Raw genomic sequence first — 12629 nt, 5'->3', positions numbered from 1 at the left:
AAACCACATTCCAGGAATACAAGGATACAAACTACCCCATCCTAAATGTCATCCTTCATCTTCCAGAACATCTTCAGGAGAACTGATTCTTCCTGCCATTTTGGTGCATCTTGAGGATTGTTTATTTCTCCCTCCAAGGTATCACAAATACAATGCATTTGGGCTGTAAATCAGACCCCATTTTGGGAAAAACCAGACAGCATCTACATCATTTGGATTCACTAAAAGGACATGTCCTGCAACGCCCAGGATGCCTCACTGATGCACACATGTGATCTGGCCCCACTCTTTATCCAGCTTCATCTTGCACCATCCTGGTCCATCAGGTCTCTAAATGCATCACTTTTTTTCCAGCTCAGGGCCGTTGCACATGCTATTACTATGGTCTGGAATTATCTCCCTCTTCCTGTTTGCCTGGTTAGCACCTACTCATCTTTCAGCTCTTGGTTCAGATGTCATTTCTTCTGGGAAGCCTGACCTATGTCCCTGATTGTACACAGCTTTATTTCATAACACTTGGCAGTCTTCATGACCTAGTATGTGATGTTTTTATTAAGGTCTGTCTCCCTGATTAGGATATAAGCAAGGATTGCTCTGCTCACTCTTGTGTCTCTAGGGGCCAGCAAAGCCCTACTTCGTGCTCAAAATGGCTTTGTTCTTTTGTTGTTGTTTTCCCAAGCATGCACTGGCTGAGAACCTTTAGAAGTTTTCCTTCACAGGGCTGATTAACAAGCTCCTGAGACACCATCCAGGTTTTAACCTACTTCGTCAACTGCAGTCCTGATAAACGTGTCTGGTTTCTTAACTTGATGGTATACACTGTTCTCCAGCACACCGGAGGCTGCTGTGATAATTCTCCACAAGGCTTAGCATGATGAACCTTCCTGCAATGTGCCCTAACAGAATCACCATCAACTGGCTCAAGGGAAATGGCATTGAGCAACTACAAAGCCAACAGCTTGCTACAGGTGTCACCATAGAGGGAAGACTAAAGTCAGGGCCACAGCAAACCCAGGATCAGTAGGCCAGAGCATGACAAGGTTTCCACCCTTGGCCTGCCTCCCGAAGGCAGCCTCATCCCATGCTGCCTCTTGGTTCTGAGCTGTTGGCACCTTTTGGCTCAAATTGTTCTTAGTGTTTATGATCAACTTGATTCAGAACTTCTTTATTTAAGGTACTTCTATTTCTGTTTTAAAAATCTGTTCACAAATTCTTTTTCAATGATTTTTCCAATGCCAAGATGATTGCTGGCAGAAAAATCAGAGCATGATTCAGTGGCTCCTCTTAAAATGATCTGTTGGTCTTAAGAATGATGATGAGGGGCTGGGGATGTGGCTCAAGCGGTAGCGCGCTAGCCTGGCATGCGTGCGGCCCAGGTTCGATCCTTAGCACCACATACAAGGATGTTGTGTCCGCTGAAAACTAAAAAATAAATATTAAAATTCTCTCTCTCCCCCACCCATCTCTCTCTCTTTAAAAAAAAAAAAGAAAGAAAGAATGATGATGATAGCCCTCCTGTAAGCCCAGTGGCTCAGTAGGCTGAGGCAGGAGATCCCAAGTTCAAGGGCAGCCCCAGCAAAAGTGAGGTGCTAAGCACCAAGGAGTGCTTTACCATTGAGCCACTTTCCCAGCCCTTTTTATTTTATATTTTGATACAGGGTCTCAACTAAGTTGCTGGAGCTATCCTTGAACTTAAGATCCTCCTGCCTTGGCTTACCTATTCGCTGAGATTACAGGTGGGTACCATCATACCTGGCTAGGATTTATATTTTCTTTTTTTTTTTTTTGGTACTGGAGACTGAACCCAGGAGCACTCTACCACTTAGCTGCATCTCAGCCCTTTTTATTTTTTATTTTGGGACACGGTCTTGCTACCTTGTCTCTAAATAAATGCAAAATAAGGCTGGGAATGTGGCTCAGTGGTCAAGTGCCTATGAGTTCAATCTCAGGTACAAAAAAAAAAAAATCCTTTAGTTTCCTAAAATTTTCCTATTAGCATCTCGTCGGTGTTCCCTTTTGAATAGGCAGGGTGATGTGTGTGATCCCAAACCTGTCATACAAAGGAAAAAATTTAATATTCTGATTCTCAGATTGGAAGCCAGCCTACCCCAGGGGTAGTTTATGTACCCGACTTGGCAAGCACTGGTTTGGGATCAACTACACCTTTCTCAATCTTACTGAACAACTAGCCTGGGGAGAAAGCAAGTATTTATAAAGAATGCAGCCAAACCTTGCCCAACTTCTCTTTTCAGCACCCTAATTAAAAAGGCTAACTGGGGCGGCTCTTCCACTCTCATGAAAATCATCTCCGAAGAAACACTGAAACTTTCAACAAAGGCGCATTTATCCAGTACAACAGAACTTTGATATCTGCAATGATTAAAAAAAAATACATTCCCATTCCTAAGGAAATTAACTTGCCAGTTCAGTTTAAAATAACACCTTCCTTATTTTATTCCTGTATAATTTAAAAAAACAAAAGTTTTTTTTTTTAGTATTAAAAATATTTTTTATTGACTGAAGCTGATCAGTTCTCTTAGAAGGAACACAGAGCATACATTATATTCTTTAAAAAATAAAATTTACAAGTTAAAATGGAAGTGTTTTAGTCCTTTAATATAAAAAAAATTCATATGAAACTTGGTTTTCCAGCAAGCTTTTGTTTGAGTTACGGACCCAGACAGGACGGGGCTCTGCTGGCTTAGGACAGATGGACCTCACCTGTCAGCCTCCAAGGTGATATTTTCCCTTAAAAACATTTTATATCATATCATCTCATGTCTGTTAACACAGAAAAGCCCAGCGTTAAAATTGTATGAGAAGAGAAAATTATTCCTCATATATCTGGAGCTGACTCTGATGTTCAGGTTTTAGGAAAGCAGGTGGTAAGGTGGCATCTACACGCAGGTGCTCACCTGACCTCCCATGTGAAGAGTCTCCAGTGCCCAGCTACAGCCTGCACCTTTACAGAGAACTTTTTCCTTTTTAGCATAATTCCAACTCCGTGTACATACAATAAGGCCTCACTGCTTACAAATGGAAATATTTCTTAGACATGAAAATGGTTAACTGAAAACAACAGATGTTTTAAAAAATAAACTTTTAGTTTCTGCTCCGCTTTGGTGTTAAATGCTGCCTGTGAAGGATCACAGTCATCTCTTGTTCTAAGGTGAAGTCACATTGATGTCTGCTTTCTGCCCTCCATATAGATGAGAAATCTGGCGCTGGGGGAGGAAACAGAGCAAACAGTGAAAACCAGCAAGCACCAGACAGCACTGAAGCTCCCAGGGTGGAAGACATTCACCACACATCCTGGTTCCAGCAGCATAAGGTCATGTGACGTGTTACAAATACAAAACTCCCTAGCAAGAGAGCAGCTTAAGAGGGAGAGGAACAGGGAGCTGGGGCAACTCAACTTCCTGTCTTCCCAGCTCCAGCTCTTATGTTCACAGTGAAGAGATGGGCAATACCGATGCCGTATCAAACTGAATTCTGAAGTAACTGTGCACCTGACATGAAAGTCTGATATAGGAGATGCAAACCAAGAAAGTGCTTACTGGGTCTGTCCACTTTCTGATGAAACCTGAAACCCCAGAAACACTTTTCTTATCAGAGAGCCATCTAGGTGAGAGACTGAAATGTTAATTTAGAATCTGATTTTTAAAGCTGGAACTATGTATTAACTTCCTTAGATTTAAAATTTTATTTACTCAGAATAAGAGCTTTTAATCGGTATTTCTCTCACAAGTAGATATTTTACTTTGACTGAATTTACAAGGTATGTACACTATAAATAGGCCAAGCGAAAAAGAGGATTACTGACCAAACGAATGCATGGCCTTGACTCCACATTATCAATATCCCAAGTTACTTATTAAATGTTAACTAAGATATAAGGTGAGATAAGCAAAGGTGACTTACCCAAGATAACAATGAATATTCAAGTTGACTTTGTTTTTTTCAATGACTGACAAAGGTATTCTTTTGATCTGACTCTTCTGAGACTTCTAAGTTCTAAAAAACAATCCCCAAGTTAGTACTTAGGATAGAGAAACCAGAAAAAAACAAAGACAACTATATGCAAACATAGTAGACATGCATTTAAAAAAACCTTAGGAAATAGAAGTAGTACAACCAAGTGCAGGGTCTGGTGGCACACACCTATAATCACAGCTATGTAGGAGGATCCCAAGTTTGAGGCCAGCCTGGGAAACTTGGTGAGAGCCTGTCTCAAAAATAAAAAGGGCTGAGGATATAGCTCAGGTTCAATCCCTAGTACCTCCCCAACCCTGAAAAAAGAAAATGATCAGACAAACCACAATATGCTAAAAGAGACTCATGGTTCCATAAGCTTTCCCAGCCTGCCACAAAAAAGATTTAAGACCCCTAAAGAAAGAGCTGGAATGTCTGGTGGTAGCACTAGCCTGTATAGCCTTTCAGGATAAGCACAAGCTATTCCTGCATCCCAGCTGCCCTGCCTCCTAGCTAAGCAGGGTCCCAGGGTGTGGATGTGCACTGCTCACCTCTCTCTTGCTGGACATTTGGGCTGCAGCTTGTCTTTTTTATAAAGCAACACTGCAATGAAAATCTGTACTTATGCCATTTATGCCAATGCAGAAGTGTCTGTAGGAGAGATTCCCAAGTGACATTGCTTTGTCAAAGGCTCAGTTCTTCTGTAACTTTTAGAAAACCCTGCCATTTCCCTACCAGGAGGGCCAAATCAGAGATGTCGGAGAAAGCCTGTTTCACAGCTCTGAATCACCACTCTTGTCTTGAGCTACAGACGGCAACACCTTGGTGACACAGGGTGCTCAGAACTTTACCCTGCTTCCTTCTTGAAAAAAATTTTTATTTTTTCAAAATATTTGCTTTTCCTGTTTCTATCTGTACCAAGTTCAAAGGCATGGGGGAGGAGTATGTAAAGTGTGTTGCCAAGTAGACTTCTACTATTTAAATTATGCTTTCCCATCCATTTCTGCAATCAGCTAATTCAGTGGAAAGAATATTTTTTTTCCAATTAAATGATTTTCTGATTCTATGTGGGATGTTGAACAAAAGAAGAGATATAGCCCCTTTTCCTCACTGTAAAATGAAAGTCTTGGATTAGATATTTCTTCTAGGTCTAATTAGCTCAAAAATTCTTTCTTTCTTTCTTTTTTTTTTTTTTAGAAAAATTCTGGGAGCTGGGGTAGAAAGGCACTGGGGATTGAACCCAGGGATGCTTTATGACTGAGCTACATTCCCAGCCCTTTTTATTTTGAGGCAAAGTCTCACTAAGTTGCTGAAGGTCTTGCTAAGTTACCAAGGCTGGCCTCAATCCTCTTGCCTCAGCCTCCTGAGTAGCTGGGATTACAGGCATGATTCAAAAATTCTCTGAAGCTAAGCTTGCACTAACTTCAAATAGCTTTAGCATTTTTTTCAATCTATACCTAAGGTCACAGTCTTGCCTTTTTTCCTATCAGTTCCATTCAAGGCAGTTACCAAGCATCCTCAGTAGCATGTAATCAACCATTATGTACCATGATGTATACTCTGATGGAAATAAATATACACACACACACACACACACACACACACACACACAGATCCACATTATGAAGACCAAAATGAGGGAGTTTATTCCTATCTTAGACAGGAATGTGTTAGCTTTTTTATTACTATAACAAAATACCTGAGATTATCAACTTAAAAAGAGGAAAGGTTTGTTTTGACTCTCAATTTTGATCCAGATCAGGTGAATCCATAATTTTTGGACCTGTGCAAGGCAGCATGTCATGGAGGGAGCAAACAGCAGAGGAAGTCCATCCATCCAAGGCCTCAGTGAATGAGAAAGAGAAGAAATGGGGTCCCAATATCCTCTTTGCGGGCATGCCCCAATGACCGCTCCCCTTTCTACTAGGCCCAGCCTCCTAAAAGATTCATACCTCCTACCAGCAACATGAACTGGGGAGTAAACCTTTAGCACAAGGCCTTTGCGGGACATTCAGATCTAAATTATAGCAAACCCTAAAAAAGAGGGTTACAAGAAGAGCCTGGAGCCAGAGCCTGAGAGACAGGTCTGTTGTAACACTTGCTTTGAAAACAAGAATGGGTTATTACAATCTGGTATGTTAGTGGATAATTTGGGCTTAATGTGAAGTTTGCATTTATGTATGATTTTGTCCATAAGGAACACTAGACACACTGTACCCAGGTGAACTGGGCCATGTGGGACTACTCAAGACACACTCATCCTGAAACATTCCCCAGCCCATGTTGTGAGTCACACACAGGTCCAACTGCTGCTACAACTTTCCACCCAGCAACAGCCCTGCATCATTTCTCAACAAGCCAATCTACAAGCAGACTCAGGTCCCCACCATACGTACTGTGGTAATTAAGTATTTTATAGCCATTTAACGTGTATAAAACTGCTATTTTGTGACATACCTTGTATGGGGGCGGGTACTGGGGATCAATCCTGGGCATCACACATACTAGGCAAGTTCTGTACCCCTGAGGAACATTCCCAGCCTTTTTTTCTTTTTTTAAAGACAGGGTTTCATTAAGTTGTCTAGGCTCACCAGGAATTTGTGATCCTCCTGCCTCAACCCTCAGTCCTCTGAGCAGCACATATCTAACTTTTATTTAAATGTTTCTAGGGCTGGGAGAATAGCTCAGTTGTACAGTACATGCCTGGGACCTTGGTTTCAATCCCCAGTACCACAAAGAAAAGAAGTGAGGATTTATTTTTATTTAAATTGACAAAAACTGTATATATTTGTGTTGTGATATTCTGAAATATGTATAGATTTTGGAAGGGCCAAATCAACCTCATGTACTTATCATTTAAAAAAAAATCTACTCAGCAATTTCAAGTGTATAATACATTGTTATTAATGATGCTCACTATGTGGTATAATAGATCTCTTGAACTTATTCCTCCACTAACTGAAAGTTTGTATCTTCTGGCCAACATTTCCCCTTTTCCTCCACTCCTCTAGTCCCTGATAACTACCATTCCACCTTCTGCTTCTGTGAGTTTGACCATTTTATTTAAAAAAAAAAAATGTTTTTGGTACCCAGGGGTGCTCTACCACTGGGCTATATCCCAGCCCTTTTTCTTTTATTATTTTGAGACAGGGTCACAACAAATTGCTAAGGCTGGCTTTGAACTTGCTACTCCCTACCTCAGTCTCCCAGGTTTTTAGCATTACAGCTGTGTGCCACTGTGGCCCTAAGTTTATCAGATCATGTAGCTGCATGTCAATCAGACCATGCAGTATTTGTCTTTCTGTGCCTGGCTTATTTCACTTAACAACGTCTCCTAGATTAATCCATGTTGTCACAAATGATAGGATTTCCATTTTCTTCTTCTTCTTTTTTCTTTTTTGAGGGACAGGGTCTAGCTATGTTGCCCAGGCTGGTTTTGGATGCCTAGGCTCAAGTGATCCTCTCACTCCAGCCTCCTGCATACTTGAGACTACAAGCTCCTCCACAATGTCCATCTTGGAGCTTTCTTCTTCTTTTTTAATATTTATTTTTTTCAGTTACAGGTGGACACATATCTTTATTTTATTTTTATGTGGTGCTGAGGATCAAACCCAGTGCCTCCTGCGTGCTAGTCGACAATCCCAGCCCTGGAGCTTTATTCTTCTTTAAAGGTAACCTTTGTAAACTACCTCTTTAGGTTTCTGGAAAGAGCATGCTGATTCTAACATGGCAAAAATGCTAACTTTTGGATCATCTGTGTCACAAAGAAAACTGCTGTGTGACAGCTCATTGTAACACAATGCCAACTGAAGATAGCATGCAAGAAATGCCAGCGAGTATTTCAGGGAATGTGCCAAAGACACCTGCTCTCCCTATTTCTATTCAACATTCATATGAAGATCCTAGCCAGAGCTGTAAGAAATCAGGCATAAAGACTGGGAAAAAATAAGTTTCTTTCTTTTTCTTTTTTTTAATTGTACTGGGGATTGAACCCAGGGGTGCTTTACCACTGAGCTATATCCCCAGTCCTTTTTATCTTTTTAAATTTTGAGACAGGGTCTCACTAAATTGCTGAGGGTCTTGCTAAGTTGCTGAGGTTGGCCTAAAACCTGCAATACTCCTGCCTCAGCCTTCCTAGTTGCTGGGAATTATAGGTATACACCACCATGCCCAGCAAAATTTTCTTTGCTCACAAACGACATGCTTGTCTATTAGAAAATATAGACTAGATGAATGCAGCAAAGTTCCAATTTACAGTATTTATATCAACAAATAGTGAAAATACATTCTCAAACCTTAAAATACCATGTATAATAGCCTCAATAAACAAAATATTAGGAGAGAAATTTAACAAAAGATATATATGATCCCTACAATGAGAACTATAAAATATGGTAAGAGAAAAAAGGAAACATAAATAAGTGGAGATGAATACACAGGAAGATGTTTATCATTAGACAACAAATGCAAATTAAATCTCAATAATATGCTAATTCATATTTACCAGAAAAATTTAGATCAAATATGATGACATAAGTATATGTTGGTAAGTATACGGAACATCTATAACACTTATACACAGCTAGCAGAACTAACTTGAAAAACAATTTGGCAGTTTATTAAGAAGTTAAATGTACACCTTTTTTTTAGTTGTCAATAGATCTTTATTTATTTATTTATTTTTATGTGGTGCTAAGAATTTAACCCAGTGCCTCACACATGCTAGGCAAGCGCTCTACCACTGAGCTACAACCTCAGCCCAAATGTACACCTATTCTTTTGTTCTTATTTATTTATTTATTTATTTATTTTTGGTATTGGGGATTGAACCCAGGGGTACCTTACCATTGAGCTACACCCCAGCCCTTTTTATTTTTTTCTTTTGAGACAGGATCTTGCCACAATGGAGAGGCTGACTCCAAGCCACCCTCCTGCCTTAGTCTCTGGTCTCTGGATAATAGGTATGTGCCACCAGGCCCAGCTAATATACATTATTGTATCACGAGCAACTCTACTTCTCGGTATTAACAAAAAGGAAAATATCCATACATAAAAACACTGGTATAAAAATGTCCACAGTAGCTTTACTCATAGTAGCCACAAAGAGGAAACAAATGTCCCACCAAGAGGAGAAAAAATAATCGGTGGAAGAGTCACATAATGGAATACTACTATGCAGCAATTAAAAAGGAACACAGTGCTGATACACAGCCTGGCTGAAGCTCAGTCACACTGAAAAAGCTGGAGAGTGCACATGCCATACTGCTGTACTTTCATAAAACTCTGGAATAGCCCAAACTAGTCTCTCATGATAAAATCAGATCAGAAACTGCACATAGTGGTAAAGAGGGATTCACTTCAACGAGCATAAAGGACCTCTCAGGTGATGGAAATGCTCTGTACCTTGACTGAAATACTGGTTGCATGGGTGGATACACATTTGTCCAAACTTATCAAACCAGTTTTTTTATATCAGTTTTTTATTCAAATACTAAAATAATCATTAAAGACATTCTTAATAAATATCTTCATTTTATTGTATGGCATTATACTCCAACAAGGTTCTTTTTTCTTTCTTTTCAGTACTGGGGATGGAACACTGGGTCTCACGCAAGCTAGGCACACACTGCACCCCAACTAGGGTTAATACAAAAGCCTTTCAGTATTCTTGAAGACCTGCTTTGTTTATTTTGGTTTTGGGTCAGGGATACAAAAGAATTTAATTCAGTGGCTTTCAAATATCTTTAAATATTCACATAGCACACCCAAGTAAAATACCTTGAATCTTAAAGCACCAGTTCTAAGCTCATATTTTACAATGAGGAAACTGGGCAACTATCCTGATTTCCAGCATTCTTTTCACTATTTACGATGATGCCATAAAATCTACAGAGTAACTTACATCACTGCCATTGAACTGTTACTGTGCTTAAAATAAGCAGTTAAAGTTAACGTGTGACCTGGACTTGGTGGCACACACCTGAAATCCCAAAGACTCAGAAGGCTGAAGCAGAAGAATCACAAGTTTGAAGCCAGCCTCAGCAACTAAAGCCATAGCAATTTTAGTAAAACCCTGTTTCAAAATAAAAAACTAAAAGGGGTGAGAATATTGCTCAGTGGTAGAGTGTGTCTGGGTTCAAGCCCCAGTACCAAAAAAAAAAAAAAAAAAAAAGATTTAACATGTCATTCTCCCTGTAAGAATGACAGATTTAGAAAATGACTATTATGGGGCTGGGGATGTGGCTCAAGCGGTAGTGCGCTCGCCTGGCATGTGTGCGGCCCGGGTTCGATCCTCAGCACCACATACAAACAAAGATGTTGTGCCCGCCAAAACTAAAAAAATAAAATATTTAAAAAAAAAAGAAACATTAATTCTAAGAACAATAAACTGTATTAATAAAAAAAAGAAAACGACTATTATGAAGTTCCCAATGAAGTAATGTATTCTAAATAATAATCAGTGAATGCTAAATAATAATCAGAGAATGCTAAAATCATTAAGTGATTTTAGAGAAACTTGGTAATATTTAAGCTCAGGCTGACAAACTCCCAAACACACCCATCAAGCATAACATCTTTTATGGGACAGATATTAGGGCCCTCCTGATGTGACAGAACAGGAAGCAGATAGAATGACCAATGCCAAAATTTTAAAAACTCCAAACCCCAAATTGATCAAGAATCTCATCAAATTGCTAATCTAAATGCCAGTTTTCAGGCATTATGGGGGACAGAGGAAAGTGTTAACTAAAAGAGAGTCAGTGAGATTCCAAATGTGGGTAACTCTCCAGGACAAATGACTCAGTGTTTCTTCCACACATGAATGGCCTTAAAAAACTAAAGATAGGGATGAGAGTATAGTGGTACAGAGTATGCTTAGCATATGCAAGGCCCTGGGTTCAATCTTCAGCACCAAAGAAATAAAAAGTAGAAAAGACGGAGAAAAAGGAAGAGGAAAACAGAAGAGAAAGAAGGAAGGAAGAGGAGGAAGAGAAAAGTAGGAAGAAAGGAAATGTTGGTCACTACAGAGACTTTTTTTTTTTTTTTTTGGTGGTAGACACTTTATATGACCAAGATGGCCCCAACTGGAAGAGAATTGCTTGTGCTTTTCTAAAAAATTGAACATTCAAATAAAAAGTATAATGATGCAAAACTACAGAGACTTTAAGGGCCATATCCGAATGCAAAGTGTGGACCTTGGGTAGATATTGATTTGAACAAAGAGAAAAAAAGACATTTTTAAGACAAATGGGAAAAACTTAAGATGGTTTAGTCAACAGATGATATTAAGGATACTGTTAGTTCTGTTGAATATAATAATCTTATGGCTGTTTCTAAAAGTCCATATCTGATACAGACAACTATGAAGTATTTATGAGTGAAATGATACATTGTCTTACATTTGCTCTAAAACACTTCAGAAGAAAACATGTTTGGATGGGGGGAATAAAACAAAAATGGCAAGAAGTTAATGACTGTTAAAGGTGAGTGACTGTTATTATTCCATTTTTCGTATTTGAAATTTTTGTGTATTTGAAATGTTGAAAATTGAAATGTTGTGTTTTTAAAAATCCCCAAGAATTTGGGTTGGGGTTCTAGCTCAGTGGTAGAGTGTTTGGCACCAAGCTCTGGGTTTCATCTGTAGCACCATACACATAAAAAACTATTCCCAAGAATTCATGCTCACATGTCCAAGTAACAGGAATTACAAAGAGGCAGAGGCAGTTTGGATGAAGAGATATTTGAGCCTTTCTCCTTAAAGCAAGCTGCCAACTTCCTACCTTGGAGACATAAAGGAACTCTCATTCTAACAGAAAGGCTGCCTCCCGCGACACCTGCACTCCAGTGCTCATGGAGTGTCCAGATCCTACCCGTGTAGCCGTAAGAAAAGGAAACGCACACTTCTGGTACTGCTGTCGAAATTCTCACAGCTGATGGGCAACAGTGTGCTCAGCTCCAGATCCGTGACCATCTGCCGAGATTCTGCCAGCAATCGCTGAAGCTTACTTGTGGGTGAGAAGTCTTCCTAGAAGGATTAATAGTTTGAGCATTCATAAAATTGAGAAATATTTTTAAGTGTTTATATTTACAAGCACAACTTTTAGTCACAAGTTGTAGCTACCTGTTAATATTTGATTAGATATTGCAAAGTAAGACATCAATATTGATCAAATTCCTTTTATTTCTTAGAACCTACTCTGTTAAATAATGTGATTTTAACAGAATTTTGCTACAATTTACTTTCCTAAATAAATTTTTGAAGGCATAATTAGCAGATCCAAATATCTGCATATGGGACTTCAATACTAAGGGCCTATAAGCTTTTAGAACATAAAGCTGTGCTTTCATTTATTCTTGTTACTTTTCAACTTTGGGAGCTGGGGAGCTGACTTGGTGGTAGACACTGGCCTAGCATACACGAGATTCTAGGTTCCATCCTCAACACCACAAAAATAATGATAAAATAAATAAAAACAAACGAAATAGCATCATGTAATATTTATGTATGTACTTTTTTTAACATTTATTTTTTAGCTGTAGGTGGACACAATACCTTCATTTTTATTTTTATGTGGTGCTGAGGATCGAACCCAGTGCCTCATGCATTCTAGGCAAGCACTTTTCCTCTGAGCCACAACCCCAGCCCCTATGTATGT

The 12629-nt window shown here is 39.3% G+C and overlaps 1 protein-coding gene across 10 annotated transcripts in view; it reads right to left on the bottom strand.

Annotated features, from left to right (window-relative positions):
• Window positions 1-2595: 2595 nt before the first annotated feature.
• Ccdc62 (coiled-coil domain containing 62) overlaps window positions 2596-12629 on the bottom strand; it is a 42899-nt gene continuing 32865 nt past the window's right edge. For all 10 annotated transcript variants that reach the window (XM_013360413.4, XM_040289545.2, XM_078039280.1 and 7 more), the window contains 3 exons: window positions 11873-11998; window positions 3922-4014; window positions 2596-3224 (listed from right to left, as the gene is read on the bottom strand). In XM_013360413.4, the coding sequence (XP_013215867.1) occupies window positions 3961-4014; window positions 11873-11998 (180 nt within the window). In that variant the 3' untranslated portion in view covers window positions 2596-3224; window positions 3922-3960. The remainder of the gene's footprint in view (window positions 3225-3921; window positions 4015-11872; window positions 11999-12629) is intronic.

Source organism: Ictidomys tridecemlineatus, chromosome 2 (assembly GCF_052094955.1).
Source record: "Ictidomys tridecemlineatus isolate mIctTri1 chromosome 2, mIctTri1.hap1, whole genome shotgun sequence".
Taxonomy (NCBI): domain Eukaryota; kingdom Metazoa; phylum Chordata; class Mammalia; order Rodentia; family Sciuridae; genus Ictidomys; species Ictidomys tridecemlineatus.
This window is presented reverse-complemented; position numbering and strand designations above follow the sequence as displayed.